General features: G+C 48.2%; 3 protein-coding genes across 3 annotated transcripts; all 3 read left to right on the forward strand.

The window, feature by feature from the left end:
• The first annotated feature begins 6,052 nt into the window (after positions 1 to 6,052).
• Positions 6,053 to 10,118, forward strand: RPL23 (ribosomal protein L23). The gene is made up of 5 exons (XM_084861818.1): positions 6,053 to 6,172; positions 6,731 to 6,814; positions 7,111 to 7,239; positions 9,784 to 9,897; positions 9,986 to 10,118. The coding sequence occupies exons 1-5, from the start codon at positions 6,160 to 6,162 to the stop codon at positions 10,066 to 10,068; spliced, it is 423 nt and encodes a 140-aa protein (XP_084717944.1). The 5' UTR covers positions 6,053 to 6,159; the 3' UTR covers positions 10,069 to 10,118.
• A 2,522-nt stretch (positions 10,119 to 12,640) lies between these two features.
• On the forward strand, positions 12,641 to 14,926 carry SPMAP1 (sperm microtubule associated protein 1; the record flags this gene model as incomplete). The annotated part of the gene is made up of 3 exons (XM_084862444.1): positions 12,641 to 12,847; positions 13,420 to 13,519; positions 14,769 to 14,926. 3 exons carry the CDS (start codon positions 12,641 to 12,643, stop codon positions 14,924 to 14,926), a joined length of 465 nt encoding a protein of 154 aa, XP_084718570.1.
• Positions 14,927 to 16,735: 1,809 nt separating this feature from the next.
• On the forward strand, positions 16,736 to 27,412 carry CWC25 (CWC25 spliceosome associated protein homolog). The gene is made up of 10 exons (XM_084862259.1): positions 16,736 to 16,900; positions 19,696 to 19,868; positions 20,474 to 20,710; positions 21,276 to 21,345; positions 22,010 to 22,137; positions 22,782 to 22,845; positions 23,440 to 23,651; positions 24,316 to 24,414; positions 25,977 to 26,138; positions 26,643 to 27,412. Exons 1-10 carry the CDS (start codon positions 16,883 to 16,885, stop codon positions 26,755 to 26,757), a joined length of 1,278 nt encoding a protein of 425 aa, XP_084718385.1. The 5' UTR covers positions 16,736 to 16,882; the 3' UTR covers positions 26,758 to 27,412.
• Positions 27,413 to 27,666: the final 254 nt, after the last annotated feature.

Here is a 27,666-nt window from a genome sequence, read left to right on the forward strand (position 1 = left end):
ACTGCTTAGAAGCCCCATTGCGTTCACCTTATAATGGGGTTACACCTGAGTGAGGGGAGGAAAATGTCAAGGACATGTGAGGGGGCACCCGGATTTGAACCGGGGACCTCTTGATCTGCAGTCAAATGCTCTACCACTGAGCTATACCCCCTGGCCACACTTTGTTTGTTCTCCTTGTCCACTTGTGGTGACTCAATACAATTAGGTCCCGCCCACACCAGAGTGCTGGCAAGCTTTGTGTTCTAAAGCCCCGCCTTCTTTTGTTGGTAAGTGTTTGATAAATTCTTTTTAGGCCAATCCTAGTTTTTTGTACTGAAATTGTTTACTTGTTCAAAATTAGGTACTTCTTGCTAAATTATATTGAATTCACTTATGATGGGGAACAAAATTGAAAGACCACCTGAAAACATAGCCCTTTGAAAACATGAACTTGGGTACCAAACCGCCTTTTCTAGGAACACTACATGCTTTCAAAGGAAAGTCACAAAGGTTCTGAGTCTTCACTGACAGAAATAAATGTACATCAGTGATGAGAATCATTGAACGTCTGCCTTCTGCACGCCCCCTACTGGAGATCAAGCCCCAGTACGAGCACATGTCCTTGACCAGAATGGGAACTGGGACCCTTCTATCTGCAGGCTGGCACTCTATCCACTGAGCCAAACCAGCTAGGGCTAAAACCAATCTTTAAAAATTACCAGGCTGCATTAGGAAGGGGTGAGGGGTGCTATCTCAGGCTGGACAATCATGGGAGGCCTTTCTGTGCAGGTGAGTCTGGAGTTCAGGCCTGAATGAGGGCATATTCCAGGCAAAGAAAATGGCTACTACAAGGCCCTTAAGCCTAGAGGGGCTGGAGGAAGGCGATTCAAGAGAGCTGGAGAGGGCCTTGTACGATTAGAAAAGGAATCAAGCATTTCTTTTCAATTATTTTTTTAAAATATTGCCGAAACTGGTTTGGCTCAGTGGTAGAGCGTTGGTCTGCGGACTGAAGGGTTTGATTCCGGTCAAGGGCATGTAACCAATACATTGGTTGCGGGCACATCCCCATTGTTTCTCTCTCATTGATGTTTCTGGCTCTCTGTCTCTCTCCCTTCCTCTCTGTAAAAAATCAATAAAATATATTAAAAAATATTTTTAAATGATTTTTAGAGAGAGAAAAAGGTAGAGAAAGAAGCATCCATGTGAGAGCAAAACAGGGGTCCCTGCCTCCTGCATGCCCCCTTACTAGGGATGCAGCCCAAAACCTGGGCATGTACCCTGACCGGGAATCAAGCAGTGACCCTCCTGCTTCATAGGCAGGATCCTCAACCACTGAGCCATGCCAGCCCGGCGCCAGTTGGCTTCTCTTTGGTAACTTAAACCTGGCAGGTGGGAGTCCCTGCACCTTGGGAAGTCAGGGCCCCCAAGACTGGTTCTTACCCCAAGACTGGTTCTTACCCATTGACCACACTACCTCTGACTAGTTCTGACTTTCTCTCTCTCTCTCTTTTTTTTTCTAATATATATTTTTTTAATTTATTTTTTAACAGAGAGGAAGAGAGAGGGATAGAGAGTTAGAAACATCGATGAGAGAGAATCATCAATCAGCTGCTTCTTGCACACCCCTACTGCCTCTTGCACACCGATGTGCCCGTAACCAAGGTACATGCCCTTGACTGGGATAGAACCTGGGACCTTTCAGTCTGCAGGCCCACGCTCTATCCACTGAGCCAAACCGGTTTCGGTTGGTTCTGACTTTCTCTAGAAAGGAAGAGTCAAGCTCTGCAGCAAAGAGCGTGAGAAGGAGAGAGAACGTGTGGAAGAGCTGAGACAGGAGGAAGTCTGTGAATTAGGCACTTTGGAGAGTAGGAACGTGAACCTAATCAGCCTTTGGAGTACTAGACGGAAAGCCTGGAGGGACACAAACTTGTAAGCTTTCTTCCAAGGCCCTTCAGCTGCTTTGGGGGCAGGCGTGGTGTAGTCAGAGAGCTGAGTGCAACTAGGACTGTGGTTTGGCCAGCGAGCACAACCCATGGCTTCCTGGTATAGAGAACGAGGCACTGTGCCAACTTCTGTACAGAATACAAAAAAGAACGCAACGTGATCCTGCCCTCAAGGACTTACAGTCTAGTCCTAGCTGGTCTGGCTCAGTGGATGGAGCGTTGGCCTGTGGACTGAAGGGTCCCAGGTTCAATTCTGGTCAACATGCTGGGGTTGCAGGCTCGATCCCCAGTAGCAGGTATGCAGGAAGCAGCCAATCAAGGATTCTCATCATTGATGTTTCTATCTTTCTCTCTCCCTCTCCCTTCCTCTCTGAAATAAAAATACATTTAAAAAAATAAATTTACAGTATATTTGAAGAAACAATACATATACAAGAAGAGAAAGATAACTGAAACAGAGAGCAGCAGTACTTGGAGACAGGTAGTTGATAATGAGAAAAATGAAGTATAGACTTCCTTTAAAATCGGTATCAGTGGTGAGAAAGAAGAAGGGGGAGCTTTTTGAGGAAGGGTTGTTTTTTTTAATTTAGGGGAAGCCTGTTGAAAGTTGAAGGAGCCAAGGAAGCCGAGGAAGTGGCTGGAGAGAACAGAAACAATAGGGGCCCCTCTGGCTCAGGAGCAGAGAGGGTCTTGAGAAAGACAAGGGAAGCACTTACGTTTGGAAGCAGCAAGAATGGGCTGCAAGGCAGGTTGCAGGCAGGCAGGATGGAAATTAATTTTCCAGAACTCCAGATGCCAGAGGCAGAGAAGGTTGTCGCTAATGTAGGAGAGGAATCCCATCACACACCCCGCCAGCACCTTCAAGCACAGGTCAAAGCGGACCTCGCTCTTTTCTCCTAGCACTTGAGTCCTGATTGCCTCTAATCTTTTCTTAGTTCATGTATATATATATATATATATATATATATATATATATATATATATATAAAAATTATTGATTTTTTACAGAGAGGAAGAGAGAGGGATAGAGAGTTAGAAACATCGATGAGAGAGAATCATCAATCAGCTGCCTCTTGCACACCCCCCACCGGGGATGTGCCCGCAACCAAGGTACATGCCCTTGACCGGAATTGAACCTGGGACCCTTCAGTCCGCAGGCCAACGCTCTATCCACTGAGCCAAACCGGTTTCGGCTTTTCTTAGTTCTTAGTATCTCTCTGGGAAAACCGAAGCAGTTGATCACAAATACCAGACTACTGTTCTCAGTAAAGAGCTGGCTCAGGGCGAAACCAGTTTGGCTCAGTGGCTAGAGCAGGGGTCTTCAAACTATGGCCCGCGGGCCACATGCCACCCGCAGAGGAGTCTGATCCTGCCCGCCAGGTTTTTTGGGCAGTGAGCGCAGCCGAGGTGTTACAGTAGGAATTAGTAGTTCATATAGTCCGGCCCTCCAGCTCTCTGAGGGACCGTGATCTGGCCCCCACTTTAAAAAGTTTGAGGACCCCTGGGCTAGAGCGTCAGCCTGCGGACTGAAGGGTCCCAGGTTCAATTCCAGTCAGGGGCATGTATTGTATGTACCTTGGTTGCGGGCGGTGTGCAGGAGACAGCTGATCAATGTTTCTAGATCTCTATTCTTCTCCCTTCCTCTCTGTAAAAAAACCAATAAAAATAAAAAGAGGTGGCTCAGGCCATAGCCGGTTTGGCTCAGTGGATGGAGTCTCAGCCTGCGGACTAAAATGTCCCAGGTTCTGTTCAGGTCAAGGGCACATGCCCAGGTTGCTGGATTGATTTTTTTTTTTTTTTTAAAGAGGTAGCTCAGGGCAGAGAATGTTGGGGTTGTGAGATGACCCAGGAAAAGATAACATATTTTTAAAAATATATTTTTTAAAAAGATGGGAATATTCTCAGTGTGAAATGCTGTGGGTTAAGTAAGATAAAGACAGAGGAGTGTCCTTGGGTTTTGAAAACAAGTAGGTCATGGTGACTTTTCTAGTACAATTTCAGTATATATAATTTCTAGTATAACTTCAGTCATACAAGGAGTATAAAAACTAGATTACAGGTCTTTAAGGAATGTGCAAATGCAGGAAGGGAAGTAGAGACTGAGAGAGAGACAAGCATCATCTTCCTCCTGCATACCCACAACTGGGGATCAAGCCTGCAACCTGAGCATGTGCCCTGCCTGACCAGGAATTGAACCAGTGACTTCTCGGTGTATGAGGAGATGCTCAACTAACGATCACACCAGTGGGCACCTTGGAAACATTTTGACTCTTTCTTTCTTCCACACCCCACAAACACATCCAGAACCTGACAACATCACCTGCTGCTACCTCTACTGCTACCACTTGAGTCCAAACCACTATCATTTCTCGCCTGGGTTACTGCCAGAGCTCCCTGACAGATCTCATTACTTGTATCCTTGTGTCCCCTCCCACAGCCTAGTCTCAACTAGAGAGATCCTTCTGACATATTAGATCGTGTTTAAGTAGGGAAATGGTTCCTCTTCTCAGTCCGTGTGGCATACAGAGCCCGACATGATATGATTCCATTACATCTGAGCTTCTGACCCGTGTCCTATTATTTTTGCCTTCCCTTACTTTGCCCAGACACACCCGGTTTCCTTTCTGCTCCTATAGTTCAGGCACACTCCTGCCTTAGGGCTTTTTATTAGCTGATGACTCCAGCCCAGCAGTCGCTGACCACTGGTGGTCCGCGAGGTCCAAAAGGTTGGCGACCGCTGCTCTAGACGGCTCCTCCCTGGACATGGCTATTACTAACTCACTTCTCTTAAAGTCTTTGCTCTAAATGTCAGTTCCTTCTGTGAAGCCCACACTAACCATTCTATTTTAAATTGCAATCTGCCCCTCCTCCCACTTCCTGGTGTCTCTTACCTTGTTCTGCTTTATTGTTTTCATACTACTTAACATCATCCTACATACTACATATTGCAATTATTGTATCTACTAGAGGCCCAGTGCAGGAAGTTCATGCACGGGTAGGGTCCCTAGGTCTGACCAGCAAGGAGGGCTGATCAGGGCCTGCCAGCTGCCTACGGGCTTTCCTTCCCCAGCTGCTGGCTGCCAGCCGGGGCCTGCCTTCCTTCTGTGCCGCCCCCTGGTGATCAGCACATGTCATAGCAAGCGATTGAACCCCAGTCTCTTGGTCAAATTCCCAAGGGGACACTTTGTATATTAGCCATATATATATATATATATATATATATATATATATATATATATATATATATATATATATGATAGGTTGTTCAGTGTCTAATATCCACCATATATATGATAGGTTGTTCAGTGTCCAATATCCACCTTCACCACCACCCAGCAGTGAGCTCCATAAGGGCAAGAATGTTGATCTGTTTTGTCCTCTGATGTAGTCTAGTGTGTGCCCAGGACAGTATCTGGCATAAAGTGGGCACTCCATTAATATTTAAGTGAATGTAGCATTGACAGAAAGAAACCAGGAGAATGGAGGAGGCTGAAGCTGTGAAAGGGGTAATTAACAAAGCAAGATATCTAATACAGATGGGTATGAGGCCAGGCACACATATATTTGTAATTATCTGTAGTGCTAGAATGGCACTTCTCAATTATATCACATCCTAAAGAAACCATGTAGCATTTTCCCCTAGCCCTCCCACACCTCATCTTTAGGGGTGCCTTCACAGCACAGATGTTTTATTTTATTTTTTAAAATGTATTTTATTGATTTCTTACAGAGAGGAAGGGAGAGGGATAGAGAGTTAGAAACATCAATGAGAGAGAAACATCGATCAGCTGCCTCCTGCACACTCCCTACTGGGTAGGTGCCAGCAACCAAGGTACATGCCCTTGCCGGGAATCGAACCCCGGACCCTTAAGTTCGCAGGCTGAACCTCTATCCACTGAGCCAAACTGGTCAGGGCAGCACAGACGTTTTAACCATTAAGGTAGCATCCAGCGAGGTCCCTGGCACTAAGTGCTTAAAAAAAGGGTTGTTGGGTAAATTAACAAACCAATGTGTCTGTGTTCACAACCGTTTTTCGAACTCGTCAAGGGGAGACTCTAGGTTTCATTCGCTTCCGCAGCCCTCAACCCCGTTACCGCCCACTTCCAGGGCCTATTACGTAATAACAAGTCGCGCTGAGCAAACCCCGGACCACGTGACGGTCGGGGGCGGGGCGTGAAGGCTCATATCCCAGCATCCTTTGCAAGCACTTCCTTTCCATCCCTTTCCGGCGTCCAAGATGTCGAAGAGAGGTGAGGCTCTGGCTCGGGGTGATCCGTCTCCATCTGCTGCGTGGTGGCAGCTGGCCTCGCCGGGAGCGGCGGCCATGGGCAGCTGGGGCGCTTGGCTCTCGTCCGAGCCGGAGAGGGTGAGGAGGGGGCCCCGCGAGAGCACTGGCTGGGCCCCCGAAAGTGGCGGTCGGGGGGCCTGGAGCGTTGAGCTGCGGATTCGGACATGATGCCAGGCTGCACCCGCGTGATCGCTGCGGGAATGGGGTTGAATCCTGGTTGAGGGGGGACTTTCGCGGCCCCCCGCCTTACAGGGAGAACTCCGTGGCGCAAAAGTCGGAGCGAGAATTGAGTCGTGCAGGCCCCTTATCTCAGCCTAAAGGTGGTTGCAATGAGGAGCTGGCGATTTGCCCTGAGAACTGGTTGGCACATGGGGAGGGGCGTGAATGGAGCCCTAGAGAGCGAGTCTGTCGTGTGCCGTTTCCAATAAATCCACATGCGCATGAGTTTAAAGCCTGAGAATGCGGGGGGAACCCCGAACCAGGGCCGGACAGTGAGCGCTCCCCTGTTTCTTACTCACAGGACGTGGTGGGTCCTCCGGGGCCAAATTCCGGATTTCCCTGGGTCTTCCGGTGGGAGCCGTGATCAACTGTGCCGACAACACAGGTGAGACCCGCGGCTGCCCCGGCCCGCCCACCCCTTTCAAAAGCACTCGTTGGGCCTTCTGCTAATGACCCACTGAGCCGTCAAGAAAGGGCAAAGGAAAAACACCGCTTTTGGGTGAAGCAGCAGCAAATGTTGTGCTGTTTTTGCTTCAATCGGTGGTGTGACAGTGCTCCGCCTTGGGGTGGGGGTGAGTGACTGGAGGGAGGGGCCTTGGGGGTGTGGGGAAATGTTACAGTGGCAGAGCTGTCTGATAGACCCTCAGGAAAACATCACCTCTGCTTACGTTTCTCTTCTAGGGGCCAAAAATCTGTACATTATCTCTGTGAAGGGGATCAAGGGACGACTGAACAGGCTTCCTGCTGCCGGTGTGGGCGACATGGTGATGGCCACAGTGAAAAAAGGCAAACCAGAGCTTCGAAAGAAGGGTGAGGCCAGCAACTGAGCCCTCATGGCTTACTGGACAGCTGGAGACTTCTCCCTTTATTGATAATTTTACCATCTTCCAGGCCTCTTACAGCTTGACTTCCTTTGAGAGGCAGTGTGAGACCAATATTCGAAGTTCCTCATTGACTTCCCGTGTAAACTAGGGGCTCCATCCCCCAAATATTTACTCTGCCGTTTCCCCAGCAAGTTCAGCTGGTAATTACAGGCCACCTCTCATACCTACACACACGGGAACAAAAGCCCTGAGTATGTAGGGCTCCAGGTGAATATGGTGGTACTTAGTAAATACATTTTTTTTTTATGGCTGGGTTAGAGCTCAATCAGGTGAGATCACACCCTTAGGACTTGATGTATGCCCTCAGGCAGGTCTCCTTTTCTGGGACTGCTGATTTGAAAGGGGATGGTGATACTACCTCAAGTCGGTACAGTCAGGCAATGTGCTAACCATGTAGAGTATCAGGCCTGTTACCCAGCACTCTGTAGGTATATCACATGATATTTGTAGAAATATCACATGGTATTTCTCCTTTAAGACAAGTTTTTTTGTTTTTGTTTTTTTAGATGAGATGAAAAGTTTGACGTGGTTGCTTCTAAATCTCTTCTGATAGAAACTAAAGCAGGGAGCTGCTTGGTGCTCCGATCCTGGGCTGTTGCCTAGAAGTTTTCCTGCTAATATGAATTAAAGGGGGTGGTCTCAGAGCACTTACAACTGCTTCTGATACTTGGTACGATTTCAGGTTCAGCTCCTGGTTTTTTTTCTGCTTAGTGTGCCTCTGCCATGGGGTATCAGGCTTTTCCTGAGAAGCTGTAGCCATCTCTTAGAAATATGACAGGTCTCAGGCACATGTCCCAGTTACTCCTTGTCGGCCTGCATATGCCCCTCCCCACTCCCGTTTTTAGCTTTTTGGTCAGAAGTCTTCCTTGGTTCACTTTTAATGTCCTTTTGAGGGCTCAGTAGGCAAGGAGTAAGTAGCATTGTGGTTACGGATTGATGAATCTGTGTGGATTGGGGTGGTATGCACCTGGCCAGGCTTCCCTTTTAGAACACCTGCTGGGTCTGATGTGTGGCCTGGGGGCAGTCAGGAAGGGCAGAGCAGTTGGCCATGGCTGTGGGTGAGACCAGCAGGATGTGCTGTGGGTCTCCTTCAGCACTGGGACAGACCAGAGAACACTGCATGGTTCCAAAAGTAGTTGTGCATTTTCTTCTTTGGCCCTTATTTCTGCTACCAAATACTTCTCTCCTTAGACTTAGCGTGTAATGTGGAAGGGGCAGGACTGGAAGCCCGGGATCCTGGATTAGATCTGTAGGCTCAACTGTGTAGATGGGGGTCCAGCGGGTGGTGCTCAGTAAATACTATTTGCCTGCCGCTCTGTGTGCTTGTTAAGAACAAGAGGCTGTCTGTCCATAGAACTTGACTCAAGGCTTGTCGGGCTTAAGTTCTCTCTCAGGTCCACGATAACCCACCAAACTAGATTTCATTCCTTAATAATTTAGCGAAAGAGACTAGGGAGACGTTACCTACGCCATTTAATTGGTTCCCTGGTTTCAAGGAAGAGTGTTTGGTGCCTAGAGGCATGGCATTGCATTTGTTGAATTTGGAGACAGGCTGGTGCTTCCAAGGGTGCTTTACAAGGATTTAATTAACAACATCATGCTGTGCTGTGCTGTGCCACGAAGAGCGTCTATGCTGAGAAATAACATTTGGAATAGTTGTCTTTAAAGGGTTTGGTGTAATATTGCCAAAACCGGTTTGGCTCAGTGAGTAGAGCGTCGGTCTGCGGACTGAAGGGTCCCAGGTTCGATTCCGGTCCAAGGGCATGTACATTGGTTGCGGGCACATCCCCGGTAGGGGGTGTGCAAGAGGCTCTCATCGATGTTTCTAGCTCTCTATATCTCTCCCTTCCTCTCTATAAAAAAATCAATAAAATATATTTTTTAAAAAAATAAAGGGTTTGGTGTAATATTTATAGCGTTGTTTTTTATGCCATTTGGTCAGGCCATTTTAATAGTTGGGGGTAGGGTAGTGATAATGAACTTTTTGTGCATATTTTTTTTAAAATTACCTGGACTTTCTCTAGCCTTAGTTAACTATGAAATATGAAGGTCTCATTTTTGTGCAATAAACTTAATGAGTTGGTATTTGGAAGACCTAAGGTATGGAAAGTACTTAATTCCAACAAATTCTTGGAAGCAGTAATTTTTAGATTAAGGTATGTACTTTCTTGAGGGTTTGATATGTACTGTTGGAATATTGCCTAATGAATTAACACTTTGTCCTCCGTATATTCGATCTGGAGTGGGGGGGTGGGGCAGGGTATTCCCTCTGCTATGACACTAGGATCTTGACAGTTTGCACCCATTGGGTGAAATGGGAACGGTATAGAAGTGTTTAGCAAGCAAGCGTCCTGCATACATCTGTCCAAATGGGAAATGTTGGGGAACTGGACAGTGTGTAAAACTGCTTTCTTATGATGGCCCTGGGACCTGACCTGACTAATGACTGCTGTCCGTTTTTCCTCCTTAGTACATCCGGCGGTGGTAATAAGACAACGGAAGTCATACCGGAGAAAAGATGGCGTGTTTCTTTATTTTGAGGATAATGCGGGGGTCATAGTAAATAATAAAGGGGAAATGAAAGGTAAGAAAGGACCCACGTTGTTTGGGTGATTTAATTCTTGGGCCTAGGAGTACCCCCTGATCTTATCCAACACCTTTCTTCTCTGCAGGTTCTGCCATCACAGGACCCGTGGCAAAGGAGTGTGCAGACTTGTGGCCCAGGATTGCGTCCAATGCTGGCAGCATTGCATGATTCTCTGGTGTGTTTGTAAAGAGAAACCCATTAAAAACTGGTGACATGAAGTGCTTGCCTTCTGCTCATCTCTACTTGACACCACGTCATTTTTCTTAACACCATGCAACTCTCCCCTCGTTTGTAAAACAAACTAAGTGGCAGGTACTGCTTAATGACAGGAAACTGCAGAAAACTGGCATGTAGTGAGAAAAATATTCAAGATTAGAGGCCTGGTGCACTAAATTCATGCAAGAGTAGGCATTCCTCCCCCTTGCTGCCATCGCCTCCTTCATTCGAAGTCTGGTCTAATTAGCATATTATGCTTTTATTATAGATAAGTAGAGTGACCACTCACATCCTAGACACTTATGGAGCCCAAGGAGTGATGTCAGTAGGAACCACATACACACTTATTTACACTTGGATTTATAGGTTTAATGCTATCAGAGGGAGGGAGAGAATCATTGTTCAGCTGCCTCCTGCACACCCCCTAAAGCCTACAACAGGCATGTACCCTCTACTGGAATCAAGCCTGGGACTTTTCAGTCCACAGGCTGACGCTCTATCCACTGAGCCAAGCGAGCTAGGGCTACTGTAATGTTTTGACAGGGTGGCCACATATATACCAACCTGGTTTGGGAATAAAAGGAGAGGATATGATTATGCCAGCACAATAGGTATAAATCCTGGCAAGTTGGGCCTGAAGGTGTTGACACTTTTGTAGCTTACCAAACTGAGGTGACATATTTAGGGTATGGGGAAAGAATGTTACCTGGAAGTTGGTATGTAAGGCTGAAGCTTGAGTACATGAAGCTGCCGAGCTCAGTCACTTGGTGAGATGACTACCTTTTGTCCAAGATGAATGTAGCAGGACCAGAGAGCAGTGGTTGTCAACTGGAGGAATTTTTTTTATTTTATTTTTTTGTGGCCAGGCCAATTAAGTCAGACTGGAGGTAGGACTAAATAGCACCCGTACTTTTTAAAGCTGCCCAGATTTCCAAGGAGTAGCCAAGACTAAGATGCAGTGCACAGTTTAGATTGAGCCTTGGTTTTAGAAGTATTGAAGTCTAAAACAGACTTTGCTACTCCATTCTCCAGCCTGGTGAACTTCAAATCTGTGACAAGAATCCCCCAGGTCCTATACTGAAAAAATACTGCTGTAGGCATTGCTCAGTGGTTGTTGACCTACAAGACAGGAGGTCACGGTTCAAATCCTGGTCAGGGCGTTCCCAGATTATGGGATTGATCCCCAGTGTGGGTGTGCAGGAGGTAGCTGATCAATGACTTCCATCATTGATGTTTCTCTCTCTGAAACCAACAAAAATATATTAAAAGTTTTTAATAGTGAATAAAATAATCCCTCCTTGAGCCTGTAAAAGGATGAATAACACCTCAGAGCTGGTGTGAGGGGTCCATATCGTGTGCTTTGATATATAAAGCATCTTTATTAGGATTTAATCAAGGGGGAAATTTGGGAAGTAAACTACCTGAAACCATACTAAAGAAAATCATTATTGCTGAGGCTGGTTTGTCTCAGTGGATAGAGTGTTGGCCTGTGGACTGAAACGTCCCAGGTTTGATTCCGGTTAGGGGCATGTACCTTGGTTATGGGCACATCCCCAGTGGGGGTTTTGCAGGAGGCAGCTGGCCAATGTTTCTCCCTCATCGATGTTTCTGGCTCTCTGTCCCTCCCTTTCTGTAAAAAATCAAAATATATTTTTTAAAGAAAATCATGGCAGAAACCGGTTTGGCTCAGTGGTAGAGTGTAGGTCTATGGACTGAAAGATCCCGGGTTCAGTTCCGGTCAAGGGCATGTGCCCCGATGGGGGGTGTGCAAGAGGCAGCTGATCGATGTTTCTCTCTCATCAACATTTCTAGCTCTCTATCTCCCTCTCTGAAAAAATCAATAAAATATTTAAAAAGAAAATCATTATTCACACTTTGCTGTATCCTATCATATACATTAAGTTCGCCAGAGAAAAAGTATGGCAATATGTCAACCTGTTTTTGGGGTTAACAGGAAGAGAAATACTGATGAATTGAGTGGGGAGGGTGGAAGTGCTTTAAGTGCACTTAACTGGAAGTCAGGAGACCAAACTCTGGTTCTGGATCCACCAGTAAATGGATTTAGGGAATAGCATGATGTTTCTGAGCTTCAACTTCCAGTTCTGTAAAATGAGAGCTGGAGGTAGATGCCATCTGAACTCTGATCCATCTGGGCACAAGATTTTCAACAACTGAGTTGGGAAAATGCATATGATCAGGTGGGAACAGAGAACCTTGTTCTTAAAGGAAAGCCCAAAGCTAGGCCCGACCGCACTCACAGGCCCACATTCAGTAACTCCTCCTCTTCAGTCTCCTGCATGGCCTCCTCCTGCTCACCCCGCTGGCCCAGCAAGCAGCTTCCCCCACAGCTCTAAGGGCCACCCTTGGGGAGTCAGTCCGCCGCCAGGGACAACGGCTACAGGGATGGGGACAATAGGGTTTATGACATAAGGGTTCTGAGACCACGTCACAACGCGCAGGGGCGCCCCCTGCCGGGGCCCTCCCCCTCCCACCAGCAGGGTCCTGGGAGGCCGCGGCGGCTGGGATGGTGCCCTTGGGCGAGTACCCCCTGCGGCTGGAGAAGGGCTTCATCCTGGACGGCGTGGCCCTGAGCACCATGGCCCGCAACTACGAGCAGCTGAAGCCCAAGGTCTGGTCTGCCATCCCGCCCTACAACGCGCAGCAGGACCACCACGCCCGCCGCTACTTCAGGAGCTGTGTGGTTCCGCCCGTTTTGCGGAAAACGGGTCAGGTATGGAACTCTCCAAAGCCCCCCGCTGTTTGCCTGCAGAGGTTGTCCCTGGCGGCGGACTGACTCCCCAAATCCGGGTATCTCACTCAAGCGCCCTCCCATCCCCCCATCCCCATACACACACACCTCAGTGTTCTTCACGAACACACGGACCTGGCCAGGTTCTATCCCTGAACTTGAGAATGATCTCGTTTTGGGTTTCTGCAAGCCTAGGGAACCGGACTCCAAGTCCGCTCCTCCCAAACCGATTGCATTGTCCTTTTTGACGACCTGGAACCTCCCTTTAGGGTGACCTCACACTGCAGATTCTCGGAAAGCACGAAAATCTATGTGACCTCAGGGGACAAGACAAAGCTGTCTTAGACTCTAGACCCACCAAGTGCCACGCTACACAGCCTCTCCCTGAGAGGCAATAGAGATCATAAGTATATTTAATCTTTCTGGCCCCTTACCCCTGGCTGTGACCTCTACCCACAAGCCACAGGGGAGCCCGCAGTGGGCATGTCTCAGCATGGTGGTGGACCGTCCTTTCGTTCCCTAACCGTCTTCCGTATTCTCCCCCTCACGCTCAGGACCGTGGAGGTACAGGAAGGGACGGCTGGATAGTGGATTATTTCCACATCTTCGGGGAAGAACAGAAATACCTCAACAGGAGAAACTGGGCAGGGGCAGGCAAGTGGTCCCCCCTAGGAAGAGTGGTGTGCATCCCACAGATCAGAGAGAGAGAGTGGGTGGAGAGAAACCTGGTTGGGGAGAAGAGGGCCAGGGACTGCATCCTCCAGCTTTTCCTATTAGACTAGAGGTCCGATGCATGAAATTCGTGCATGGGGGGGAGGGGTCCCTCAGCCCAGCCTGTACCCTCTCCAATCCAGGACCCCTTGAGGGATGTCCCCCTGGGATCAGGCCTAAATCAGCAGTTGGACATCCCTCTCACAATCTGGGACCACTGGCTCCTAACTGCTCGCCTGCCTGCCAGCCTGATTGCTCCCAACTGCCTTCCCCTGCCGGCCTGATCAGCCCCTAAATGCTCTCTCCTGCTGGCCTTATTGCCCTCTGACTGCTTGCTCCCCTGCCAGCCTGATCATCGCCCCTCACGGCCTCTGCATGGCCCCTTCCATTGTGGCTTTGTCTGGAAGGAAGTCAGATTCCAGAAGGTGTCCAGTCTAGTCGACCCTGTCTAATTAGCCTTTGATTAGTTTAGATAAGAGCAGAAGCTGTATCTATATTTAGTTATTGAGCATCTACAGCATGTCAGGTGCTTTTTACCCTCACACTACCCCTATGTTACTTACCACCTGGGGAACTGGGACTGAGGGAGTTAACGGATTTGCTGAGAAGGGCTGAGCTAGGATTGGGATTCCACTTTCCTAACTCTAAAGCCTTCATTCCTCTCAATGCTTCTGGGCAGGCTGTCTCCTGCGTATGGTACCCGCACAGTTAAGCAGCAACAGGAATGGGAGAGTTGAGAGGTGTTTTTCTGACAGGGTAAACACTCGTCCCACCCCAATCCCACCTCCCTTTAGGCACACTCTATACACGTGACCCTTTGTAACATTTGGCCACGCTGAGCACATCCATGTGCTCCAGATGGGTCAGAGGCAAGGATGGCATTTTCTCAGTTCTAGGAGCAAGGCAAGTTTGGCCACGCCCAGAAGTTTCTGACCCTCACGGGCCATTCATACTCCTCCTGCTCGCTCTTCCTGGCACGAGGCTGGGTTTCTAGGAAGCCATCTGCTTCCTTGACTTCACCAACCCTTGGCTTTTCTGCAAGAGGCTTGAGACACTTGAGGACTGAGGGTTCCGCTAGCCATGGGGAGGACAGCCCCCGTGGCTGGGTTGGTTTCCTAATACCAGCCCCGTGGAAGTGGAGAAAGCAAGAGGGGGCTGCACGCAGGCTCAGGCCTCTCTCTCCGCCTGCCAGGGCATTCCTTCCCGCAGGTGATCGGGCACGACTACTACAATGCTGATGTGAAGACGATCAGGGGGTACAATGGCCAGTTTGGCTACCGCAGGAACACCCCGGCCCTCCGGCAGTGCACCTCTGTCTTCGGAGAGGTCACCCGCTTCCCTCTCTTCTAACCGCAGCTCTTCCTTTCACACCCTTGGAACTGAATTTCCTTGACAGTTGCTTAGATGAACTCCCAATATCGTTTTATATAAAAATTGTTTTTACCTGTGCCTCCAAGTGTGCTGTTTCTTCCCCCCGAGTTGCGGGGGGAGGGGAAACTCGTTTCTCTGTCCTCAGTGTTTCTCCCCAGTGGAGAGGGGGTGAGAGGAGAAAGTGGGTCTGAGGTTTGTGCCTTTATATTCCATGCCAACCAGTGCCAGCTTGCTGCACGCTATTCTGCCTCCGTTCTCCCTTGCCAGTGTGATGAGGAGGAACCACCACACTACCCAGCCCTCAACAACTCTCCCCCAGACATCCGCAGAGCCAGGTCAGAGCTGGCTACTGTTTCCATCAAGGATGGAGCAAGCCGGTGGCCACAGGGATGGGCTGTTGGTTGCCCTAAAAGGATTTCCTGAATTTCTTGAGAGTAATCCCATCCAAAAGGGCTGACATCGTCCTTCTCTTTTCCCCTTTTTATTCATCCAGAGGCAGGGCAGGAACAAGGGGAAACTCGGAGTGCTTTTTTAATCCAAGGATTCTGACACAGTAATACTGTGCCGGTGGACACTTTCCCTACAAACGCGATGTCAGTTTCCCTTCCAGCTATAATACTTTCCAGGCCATTTTCCCCCCCTGTGCTTCAGCCCAGTTTATGGGTAGCCAGGGGAGAAGCCAAAGTGGATGATGGATACAAAAGAAGGCGGGGCTTTAGAACACAAAGCTTGCCAGCACTCTGGTGTGGGTGGAACCTAATTATTTTGAGTCACCACAAGTGGACAAGGAGGACACACAAAGCATGCCCTGGGGGTATAGCTCAGTGGTAGAGCATTTGACTGCAGATCAAGAGGTCCCTGGTTCAAGTCCAGGTGCCCCCTTCCCATTGTTTTTCCACTTCCATTATATGTACTATAAATACCCCTCAACCCCCAGCCACAAAGTTACTAGAGAAGGCAATGAACTCCCATGTCCTGAAATTAGTATTTATAGTATTTACATTCCAAATGACCAGTTAGGAGAGACCGGTGGAACATCGGTTGGGATTCAATTAAGACAAATTTATGCCAAAACCGGTTTGGCTCAGTGGATAGAGCGTCAGTCTGTGGACTGAAGGGTCCCAAGTTCGATTCCAGTCAAGGGCATGCACATTGGTTGCAGGCACATCCCCGGTGAGGGGTGTGCAGGAGGCAGCTGGTCGATGTCTCTCTCTCTCTCGTCGATGTTTCTAGCTCTCTATCTCTCTCCTCTCCCTTCCTCTCTGTAAAAAAATCAATAAAATATATTTTAAAAAAGACAAATTTATGTCATCCCAATAAATTCAATAAAGTAAAATAAAAATAAAAGGACACGGTTCCCTAGGAAATTCTAAATCTAAGATTAAGTCAGAGCTAAGATTAAGTCAGAGCTGTGAACACAAATTTAGCAATCGGATGTATGATAGTAAAGATAAAGGCATTCAGACATGTACCGTATTTTATGAGAGCATGCAAGGCCTTAGTGAATTAAAAAAATAAGCCTTGCCCAAGGCTTATTTAATAAGCTGGTTTGGCTCAGCGGATAATAGAGCATTGTCCTGGGGTCTGAAGGGTCCCGGGTTCTATTCCAGTCAAGGTTACATATCCTAGCGGGATAGCAGAGGGGTGCCAACCCAAAGACCACGGGCGCTGCAACTGAGGGCCTCGAACTGCGAAACTACACGTGACGCTCCCGCTACGTTGCGTCATAGGGTAATACACGTCATCACCCCGCGACGCCGTCGCCGTATGTGAACGCCCTCCCGGAAGTGGAATGTAGATCCGGCTGGGAAAGTGGCAGCCGGCGGCCCCCGAGACCAGACGTGGGGAGGTCTCGTCCCTGAACTATTTCTCTGTTTCCTCTCGATCCTTCCTGAGTCTTCCAGGTCCCCGGAGTGAGGAAACGTCTCCGCCATCATGGGAGGCGGAGACCTGGTAAGTGAGGGGGGCCTCGGCGGGGAGGACTGGGGCGGGAGGCGGGCCGGGGCTCCAGACGGAAACTGGTGGGAGTGGGTAACCGTGGCAACGCAGCATCACTTTCGCGGGGGTGGGGGTGTGTGCCGGAGCCTGGAGAGGGGACGGATCGCGAAGGCCACGAAAGGAGGGGTGCCAGGTGTGTCCCCAATGGTGGCAGGTGTTGTTTGTGTGTGTGTTAGGGGGCCCTCTTGGCTGGAAATTCGGGGGAAGGCCCGGGGACAAGGGTTGAAATCTCGGGTAGGAAAGAAGGCAGATATCGAGGACAGGTCGCGCAGGCATTGTTTTGTATATTTTGTCTTGGGACACATCTGTTTTCTCAGCTAGGAGTTCAGAGCGACGTCCTGGGCTGGAGTGGGCGTGGTTTGTGCCCCATTCTTTCCCTTGAGCCCTGTCCTGGGTTGGCACCACCTGTCTACAGGCTTAAAATGGTTTAAGCCTGAAGACATCTTCAGCTCCACCTTTTCCATTTCTCCTTCAGTGCTGCACTCTTATCTACAGTGTCAGAGTTCTCTCCTGAATTTATAGCACTTAATATAGGTTAAGTGGCAGTTGCTCTTAAACAGAATAGTTCATTTGTAGGGGGCTGAGGCCCTCAGTTGGGCAGTGACCCACAAGAGCTTGGTGCAACATCAGAAAAATGCTGACCTCTTGAAAGTTTAGTTAATCGTCAGCAAATCAATTAAATCACCTGTCCAGGAGCTGTTAGATTTTCAATACCCCAGCAAGGTTCCTCGAATTTGGTGTATTCTTCGGAAAACTGCATTTAGAGACAGAAAAGCTCTTTTTCATGGAAAATGCAAATTAAAAAATATTGTTGAAAATATTAATTTGTCCTCCCTTTCCCCCCTATTAACTCCCTTCAGCCCCCACCACCCCAGGCTATCACCACCTCATTGTATGGGGAACAGGAAAGCTCTAATCCAGGCTTTCCCAGGCTCAGTGCTATTGATAATTCTGTGTGTGTGTGTGTGTGTTCCTGTGCACTGTAGGATGTTTACCAGCATCCCTGGCTTCTAGCCACTCATACCATCCTTCTCCCAGATCTGTGCCCCAGTTGTGCAACCAAATGTCTCCAGACAGTGCCTCCCTTCAGCTTACACTCCATCCCCAGCCACAGTGAATTGTTGTGCTATGTCCTTCCTCAGCACTGTTCCTTCACCTGTGTGCGCTATTCTGTTTGGAAATGCTGTAAATGTTTCTCTCTTCGCCGCGTCCAGCACAGCTAGAGAGCGGTCCGGTTCCTGAGTAGGGGCTGCTGGGGATTGAGAAAATGAAAGAGACCTACACAGATGGAGGAAAAAGCTGGGTCCTCTGATGGAGAGACAGGGACCCAGAGCCAATACAGAAAGTTTATTTTATACAGAAAGTTTTACTAAAGGTCAAGACAAAGGAGATTATGTGCATGCTTAGGTGGGCTGATGCTTGGCTGGATTTAGATAAGGAAATCTAAGGTCCAGCCGAGTACACTCCTGCCTCTGGCTCTGCCAACACCATTGGATTCAGCTGACAGTAATTTAAGAAATGCTCCTGTGCCTTCCCAGGCTCGCTCTACAAAATCCTACCCCGGCCAAAACCGTTTGGCTCAGTGGATAGAGCAGTGTTTCCCAAACTTCTCTCATGATGAGAATCACCTGGTGGAGTTGTTAAAACACAGATTCCTGAATCCCAACTAAGAAGTGCTAAACTAGAATTTTTGGGAACATATAGGTAAAATTGTATACTTAACTAGTGCTCTAAGACAGATTTCATATACAGAGCACTAAGTTAGGTATGCAATTTTACTTATATGTTCTCAAAAATTCTAGTTTAGCACTTCTTAGTTGGGATTCAGGAATCTGTGTTTTAACAACTCCACCAGGTGATTCTCATCATGAGAGAAGTTTGGGAAACACTGGGATAGAGCGTCGGTCTGCAGTCTGAAAGTTCCCAGAATCCATTCTGGTTAAGGGCATGTACATTGGTTTCGGGCACATCCTGGTAGAGGGTGTGCAGGAGGCAGCTGGTTGATGTCTCTCTCTCATCGATGTTTCTAACTCTCTATCCCTCTCTTTTCTTTTCTGTAAAAAATCAATAAAATATAAAAACAAAAAGCAAGCAAACAAACAAAATCCTACCCCGCCTCCCCTCTTTCTACATTATCAGTTTTATTTGTAATTGTTCTGAGATGTCCTTTCTTCCAGGAAACCTCTGGAAAGCTGGACCAGCAGTGGCTCTTGGGGAGGATGGAGAGGAGGAGGGTGAAGGGGGGGGGGGGGAGATCAGAACCCAGGGGAGATTCCTGGGAAGGGAGGTTGGAGGAGGTACTTGATGGGGCTGTAAGCTATCAGGTGTCAGGCAGGCTAAGTGAGCCGCCGGAGAAGAAGGCTGTGCTCCTAAGAATGAATGTGGTTTACAGAGTCTGTGCTTTTCCATCTCCTGCCCCATTCCTCCTGTATCGTCATCACCAACCCTCACTCCAGACATAGCCAGTGGAGGTCAGACTTATATGCATTTCAGGCTAAAAGGATTAGAAGGGAATTCAGGAAGGGCCTTCTTTATCCTGAAGCTTTATGCACTTGACCAAAACCCCCTGGTGTGTGAGAGATTGTGGGTGCCAACCTTGTCATTGTTAAAGACAGTCTTGGCCTTACATATGCCTGCCTTGGTGTGATCGGGGTACCGAGGGGTTGAGGGGGGGCGGGCAGGGCCAGTTATATTCACTACCCATACACTCCCTGAACTGCTTCCTCCCTCCTGCCGATTAATTACCACAGAACCTGAAGAAGAGCTGGCACCCGCAGACGCTCCGCAATGTGGAGAAAGTGTGGAAGGCCGAGCAGAAGCATGAGGCGGAGCGGAAGAAGATCGAGGAGCTGCAGCGGGAGCTGCGGGAGGAGAGGGCCAGGGAGGAGATGCAGCGCTACGCCGAAGATGTGGGTGCTGTCAAGTAAGCCGGGAGCTGCGGGGGGCGTTGGGGGCGAGGTGTCCTGGTGTGCAGGGAACTGCAGGCTGCCCGAGGGGCAGCATCTGGCTGTTGCACATGGCTGGTTAAAAGCATGGGCTTTGGAGTCCGTCTGACCTGGGTTCTGAGGCTGGCTTTGCATGTTCGAGCCTCAGCATGTAATTGGGGCAAGTTTGGGAGCCTTGGTTACTTCATTAGACCCAGGAGAGTGCGAGTTCCCAGCTTCTAAGGTTTGTGGAAGATGGACAGATAACATGTAGAGGGCTTGGTGTAGGCCAAGCTCATGGTAGATGATTGGCAAATAACCACAACTGAGGGTGATTGCTACTCCCTGCCTCTCGGTATGTGCCAAGGCCTCGTTCCTGCTTTTGTTAGTTTATGTATTGCAGGCTTAGGGGGGCAGTGAGGTCTCACGGAAGGAGGTGGACAGTGTGTCTGTCAGTAAAAGCTGTGTGACTGGACAGTCCCACTCGATGTTACGCCCATCTTAGGTGCCTGTAGAATGAGTCCTGCTCTGGCCGGCTGTGGTTATCCATCCTTCATGCTCAGGTTTTGTGTGTCGGTGTCTACATGTCCTTTTCTTGATCTAGGAAAAAAGAAGAAAAATTGGACTGGATGTACCAGGGTCCCGGGGGGGTGGTGAACCGTGATGAGTACTTGCTGGGGCGCCCCATTGACAAGTACGTTTTTGAGAAGATGGAGGAGAAGGAGGCAGGCTGTTCTTCTGAGACAGGACTCCTCCCAGGCTCTATCTTTGCCCCATCGGGTGCCAATTCCCTCCTCGACATGGCCAGCAAGATCCGGGAGGACCCGCTCTTCATCATCAGGTGCTGAGGGGCTGGGAGGGCTCTGTTACAGGGATGCTTAGCAGGCGTGGTTTCCCTTAGCTTTTATACATCATGTGAAAGCGTTTGTCTCCCTTTGGGCTGCTTGATGTTGGGAAGGAGGCTCCATTGTGGGTGCCTGGTGTAGGCCATATGGGAAGAGATTGGCAAGTGGACCAGACCAGATTTATTCGTTTACTGTTGACCCTTAATACAAAATACCAGGTGGAAGCAAGGTCAGAAAGATGGGCAGCTTCTTGGGAATTTGGAGATAGACAGCTGACCCCATTTACCTGACTATTTGGGAAGCCTTGACTGGGAAGCCTAACAATCACACCACAGGGAACCAGTGTGGACTGTCCTCACAAAATTCAGTCCCTTATGCAGATTTGTATGCAGATTTGGGGAAGGTTTCTGGCTTTCACACCATCATGTAGATTTCAACATAGGACCTGCCTACATGCCTTTTGAAAAAAGATTGCTACACAGAATTGTGGAGAGTGGAATGAGTGACTTAACCTCCTTTCTAAAACAAGTTGTTAAGATTTTTATAATTTTCTCTCTTTAGGAAGAAGGAGGAAGAGAAAAAAAGAGAGGTATTGAATAATCCAGTGAAAATGAAGAAAATCAAAGAATTGGTAAGTAGTGCATCAAATGAGCACCAGGAGTATCTTTTAGCTACTTCAACATGAGAACTTCACTGCTTTTACTCTTACCTTACGAGAGGAAAACAATGGCTTTCAAATATTTTGTCTTAAAGACCTTTTCCTGGTGATTTTATGCAATCTCAATTTATCAAGCTTAATTAAACTTGATTTTCTATTTTATGTCTTTTGATTGGGAAAGTACCATGTGATGGCATGGTTCCAGAAAAAGAGGGGTATGGGTCATGCCTGTGGAAAGCATGATCATCCAGTGTGTTCAGGAGATCAGGTGGCAGATCTTCATGCCTGCATTCACATGTGTTTATTTCTTGGATCAGTTGGTAAGGAAAATGTAAAGATTGAGCTTTCAGTTCCCACGTGCTTTCAGTGAAGTTGGAATTCTTTTGACAGATGGATGTGCTAGGCAGTGGGTCCAGGGACTGGTGAAAAACACAGATGCCTAGCCCCACCCACCAGAGATTCTGTTCAGTAGTCTGTGGCATTTGTGTACAACCAGGGGTAAGCCCCTCTGGTGTTGACAGGGCCCCTGTAGATCCAGAGGTTTGGAGTTAGGTAGTTTGTGCATAACCCAGTCCACTCAGGAGGATTGTCAGGGGTCTCAGTAATCTCGTGTGATTATGTTCTGGGCATTTTCTAGTTGCAAATGAGTCTGGAAAAAAAGGAGAAGAAGAAAAAGAAGGAGAAGAAGAAGAAGCACAAGAAACATAAGCACAGAAGCTCCAGCAGTGATCGCTGCAGCAGTGAGGATGAGCGCAGCTGGGGGAGGTGAGCATGCGGAGGCAGGCCTCCCTCATCGATTCATTCCCTCAGTCACTCCACAGGCACTTCCTGAACGCCTCCTCCGGGCGGGAGCTGCCAGGGCCTGAGGTTTCAGTGGTGAACTCAGACACGGGCCCTGTGCCCACAGAGCTGGCCATCTACCACTACAGCTCCTTGGAGATCTTGGCGTGACCCCATAGCCCTGTGGGTCTTTGGTCAGACAGCCTGGATGGGACTTTCATCTCAGCTGGTGATTTCTCAGCGACGGAAGCGAGTTTTATGAAAGCTTTTTTTTTGTAATGCTTTAATGGACCCATCTGGGCCCATCCTGGGTATCTCCTCTGTGGGGGCAGTCAGCATTGTCGCTGCTGACTCACTCTTGGTCCCTGGAATAGCAGCACGAGGTGAGAGGAGAATGTGTTCAGGCATCAGGGCTGGAAAGCTGGGCCCACGTTTTTTCCACAGGAAAAACATGGCTGTGCTGATGCATCTTCCAGCAAAGACAGTCCGATAGAGACACACGCCCAAGTAAGAGCTGGGAGGCGGGAAAGGTCACCATGGAAGCAGGAAGCACATTTCAGCACCAGAGACGTACACTGGACCTTTTTACATTTCCTTTTTTTCGATGAGTGCGTGTTTTAATCTTTTAGATCTCAAAAGAAGATGGCAAATTCTTCCTCTGTTTTATCCAAAGTTCCTGGATATGGTTTACAGGTAAGGACGTGGGCTTTGCAAAGGGAGTGGATGTTGAATGTGCCAACTTGACAGCCTTTTAGATAGAGAGCATTTTTAGCAGCCAATCACATGTGGGAAGGAGCCAGTTTGAGCAGCTAAGACTGGGGCTCTGGGAAACAGGCCCATGCGTATCCCTGAGCTGAGGGCCCTCTGAGCAGAGGCTAACCCCCCAGGGGAGTGTTGAGGCATTCTGTCCATCCCTCTGCAAATAATGTACTTGAAATGCGTATATTTTAAGTGTACAGGCGGGTAATGTTTAACAAATGCACACCCCTCTGGATTCCTTCTTTCCCCTCAGTGTGTTTAGCGTTAGGCCCTGTCCTCCATGCTCTGCCTCTTGCGAGGATCCTCCTCAGGCTGCAGTGAAGAGCCAAGCCAGTGTGGTGGTTGGGTGGGTACACGCTTTTAAATAATTCTGCAGATAACTTTCCTAAGTTTCTGGGAAGGGATTGGTCACCCAGTGGTCTCCTTACAGAGCCTCAGTGCTCATTCATTTTCTTGTCTCACTGCGTTTTCTCTTGAGCTGCTGGACTTCCCTGGGAATAGCCTTTCTTCCTTTCCTTTATGATACAGATCAGGGACTCCGACCACAGCCAGCGTCCGCAGGGCCCTTTGACGGCTGAGCCAAAAGGAGTGCATGGGTGGAAGAATCACTCCAGATCCAGGAGCTCCTCCCCCTCCCCCCCCAGACATGCCAGCAAGAAGAGCACCAGAGAAGGAGGGTCCCGGGACAGGAGGTCTCCCTCCCCGGGCAGAAGGTCCCGGTCCCCAAGGCCCAGCAAAGCGTAAGTCCTGGCATTCACTGTGGAATAACCTGTGTGTGCGGGGGCTGGTCACTCAGGCGATCTGCTTTTGGTGATGTCTGTTCATTAATTTTCCCAAGAGTCTTTGCTTTGTTACTCCCTTTACGTCATGTGCCCTCACCTCAATAGAAAGCCCAGGCCCATAGAACGACATATTTTTTTAATGTTTTAAAGTGGTTGTAATCCATTTTGTAAAATATATATGTACATATTTTATTGATTTCAGAGAGGAAAAGAGAGGGAGAGAGAGAGAGAGAGAGAGAGAGAGAGAGAGAACCATCAATGATGAGAGAATCATTGATTGGCTGCCTCCTGCACGCCCCCACTGGGGATCGAGCCTGCAACTCGGGCATGTTCCTAGCCGGGAATCGAATTGTGAACTTCTTGGTTCATAGCTCGATGCTCAACCACTGAGCCATGCTGACTTGAACTACATATTTACATATTTGGAATCTCTAGAGCAGGTTTAATATCAAATCTTATGTACCTTTATGCCTTTGTTTTCCTTTCATTTCTGCCCTCTGTTTTCTTCAGTTTGGATTATAATTCTAACAGTTAGCTTTTCTTCCATCGTTTGAGGAACACGATAAAAGCCCTTGTGTTGAAAAAAAACTTTTCTCCTCTCTGCCCTCTGCGTCTGTTACAGACACAACTCTAAGGTAAGCAGGAGAGAGAGAGGCCGAACCAGGAGCCCATCACCTAAAAAAGAGGCCTACCAGCGGCGGCACGCTCCTGGATACACCAGGTGGGTCAGGAGCCCAGCAGGTGAGCTCCGCCCTGCAGGCCTGAGTCTTGGGCAAGTGGACAGTCCACATCACCTTTATGCCCAACCAGCTTTTTTTATTCTTCTTGTCAGCTTTTAGACGTCTGCCCCTCAAAGTGGGAGGCATATTGAAGGGATAAATATTCTCTCAACACCTGTAAGTTCTCTATTTCCATAGGAAAGCTTTTCTCAAGAGAGTGTCCCTTACTTGAGGCATCAGCCGGAAGGGAAGCAGGGGCCCCTCCTGAGGCAGACAGGACTCTGAGTTTGAGCTGGGCGTGAGTGGGTCAGGCAGAATAGAGGCGTGCAGCCCTGGGATGTGAGTGAAAGGCTGTCCCTAGGGGATACAGTAGCTCTTAGTAGAAGTTTAGATGAATGAGTAACCTTGAACTTCCTTTTACTGCACATGAAAATCACTTGGGAAGCTTAAAAAAAAAAGTCCCATTACCTAGCTACACCTCATCATAATCTCTGGGGATGGGCCCAGACATTAGTATTTTGTTGTTGTTGTTGTTAATCCTCACTAGAAGATATTTTTTCATTGGCTTTTAGAGAGAATGGAATGGAGGGGGGAGAGACACATTGATTGGTTGCCTCCTGCACACGCCCTGACCAGGGTCAGGGATCGAGTCTGCAACTGAGGTATGGTATGTGTCCTTTAATCAATGAGCGAACACTTTATCCACTGAGACAAACCGGCTAGGGCCAGACATCAGTGTTTTTTTTTATTTTTGTTTTTTTTTAATATATTTTATTGATTTTTTACAGAGAGGAAGGGAGAGAGAAAGAGAGCTAGAAACGTCGATCAGAGAGAGACATCGACCAGCTGCCTCTTGCACACCCCCTACCAGGGATGTGCCCGCAACCAATGTACATGCCCTTGACCGGAATCGAACCTGGGACCTTTCAGACCTCTCTACCGCTGAGCCAAACCGGTTTCAGCGAGACATCAGTGTTTTTAAAGCTCCCTGGTGATTCTGAACCACTGAGTATACAACATCTTGTATTCACTATGTCGTTAGAAGAGAGGTGGACCCTAGGTCCCTTTTAACTATTAATTGCCTGATTCTCTGTTTCCAGGGAATAGAAACTTAAAAAAAAAAAGTTTATTTATTTTTAAATATATTTTTATTGGTTTCAGGGAGGAAGGGAGAAGGAGAGGGAGGTAGAAACATCAATAATGAGAATCATTGATCAGCTGCCTCCTGCACACCCCCTATTGGGGATCAAGCCCACAACCCTGGCATGTGCCCTTGAATGGAACCTGGGACCCTTCAGTTTGCAGGTCGGTGTTCTATCAACTGAGCAAAACTGGCAAGGGCTAAAAAGATTTATTTTTGACTGGCAACTTCCCACCTGACCAAGCAAGGTATTTGGAAGGAAAGAAACTCATCCTGAGTTTGACTGTAGGTTAGGCATATCTGTGGGAAGAGCAGTGAGGTGTGAACCTGAGGTCCTACCTGATTTCTGTTCTCCCTGAGGTGGTTCTGGTTTTTTTGTTAGGAGAGAAGTAGACATCTTGGGGTGGTTTTTGTGTTCAACAGAAAGCTCTCATCAGAGGAACTTGAGCGAAAACGGCAAGAAATGATGGAAAATGCCAAGTGGCGGGAGGAAGAGAGACTCAACATCCTTAAGAAGCACGCTAAGGATGAGGAAAGGGAACAGAGGCTGGAGAAGCTGGACTCTCGGGACGGGAAGTTTATCCAGTGAGTGCACCTTCTTCCTGCCCAATGGCTTTCATTCGTAGCGATGGTCCCAAGAAGGCAGCTGGGCAGCTGGTTCATTCCTGGTGCTCCCAGTGTTTCTTGTCTGTAGAGAGAACATGGAGCTCAGTCTCCAGACCATCTTTGTTACCACTCGTAGCTGCTGGCCAGACCTGGCTAGAGAGTAGGATGTTTTTAATTTGAGGGGAGGAGAGGTGAATTGGTATTTTCATGGAATCTCCTTGGCCTTCCTTTTAAATAAGAATTCATGGCTGAGGAAATCTTTTTTTCCAATGAGGCTTTGACTATTTTCCAAAACAGATACATTTTCCCTTTGAATCTGGTTTAAATAACTGAGTTCCGGATGGAGGCAAAAGCAATGTAGGTGGGCGTAAGAGAGGGTGTGTTTTCACAGCTGGTTTCTGGCTGGCAACCTGCTGGTTTTAATTTTGCTAGCTGACCAGTTGGCACGTTTGTCACCTGCATTCGTCTGTCTTCTCTCCCTAGGCGCATGAAGCTAGAGAGTGCGTCCACCTCCTCCCTGGAGGACCGGGTGAAGCGGAACATCTACTCTCTGCAGAGGACCTCAGTGGCCCTGGAGAAGAACTTTATGAAAAGATGAAACTGTCCTCTCTCACCGGTTTTCCTGAATTTTCCAGGGAAGCTGCTGACCCCTTAAAAATTCTCTTTATAAGAGTTCAAGCGACTTCCTCCACAGATGTCAAACCACCACTGTTCAAAGTGACTGTCCTCCGTGGATTCCTGAAACAGCTGCTTCCTTTGAGAAGTAGTGAGACTTGCTTTGTGGGACCCTCAGCAGCTTGTGCTGGGTGCATAGTGGGTTTTGACTGTTTTGAATGGTGGGCACTGGACCGTCTAGGTGTGAGCACACCTGCCGCTCTGGAGGGCGCTTCCTGTGGTTGGGGTTGGTATTATGCCACTTTCCTCCCACCTGTGTGTACACGCCTCAGCCTATCCCAGGCCTTTTGGAAACCCCACTCCAGCGTCACTGAGCTGGATTGTGCTTACCAGGGTAAATGGACATTTATTTGACTTAGTCGATAGGTGACAGGATGACATCAGGTTAGGGCAGAGCCAAGGGAGTGACAAAAGAATCTGGAAGAGGAAAATATTTTTTAAATTCCTAAGTGAACTGTTGGAACCATTGGACTACCTTTCAAACTGTAAAAGTATAGTGTGTGTGTGTGTGTGTGTGTGTGTGTACACACAAATGGTAATTTTTACATGCTTTTTAAAAAATTAGCTTTGTGAGAATATCTTGTTTCGTAAGCAACTTTATATGTAACAGAACCACATTGTATCTTGTTAGTAAGTAATGCAGCTAAGGCAGGTCAGCTTTTTTCCCCTTTGCACATCCAGCTAGTTTACGAGGGGCTGGGTGTATGGATAGGTTCTAGGGTAGCCATCCTTTCACACTTCGTAGAGTCTTCGATGTGAGAAGTGCAATGATGAAGTCAAATCATTTTATGAGTCAGGACCAAATTGGCAGTATGCTCCCTGGCTCTTAAAA

This window comes from Pipistrellus hanaki (assembly GCF_964339955.1).
Source record: "Pipistrellus hanaki genome assembly, chromosome: 16".
NCBI classification, from domain to species: Eukaryota; Metazoa; Chordata; class Mammalia; order Chiroptera; family Vespertilionidae; genus Pipistrellus; species Pipistrellus hanaki.

Excerpts from the sequence above, each read along its gene's own strand:
- RPL23 (XM_084861818.1), top strand. Across the intron at positions 6,815-7,110 it reads CAACTGTGCCGACAACACAG|GGGCCAAAAATCTGTACATT; the intron begins GTGAGACCCGCG and ends TTTCTCTTCTAG. Across the intron at positions 7,240-9,783 it reads ACCAGAGCTTCGAAAGAAGG|TACATCCGGCGGTGGTAATA; the intron begins GTGAGGCCAGCA and ends TTTCCTCCTTAG.
- CWC25 (XM_084862259.1), top strand. Across the intron at positions 21,346-22,009 it reads TGAAGAAAATCAAAGAATTG|TTGCAAATGAGTCTGGAAAA; the intron begins GTAAGTAGTGCA and ends GGCATTTTCTAG. Across the intron at positions 22,846-23,439 it reads TTCCTGGATATGGTTTACAG|ATCAGGGACTCCGACCACAG; the intron begins GTAAGGACGTGG and ends TTTATGATACAG.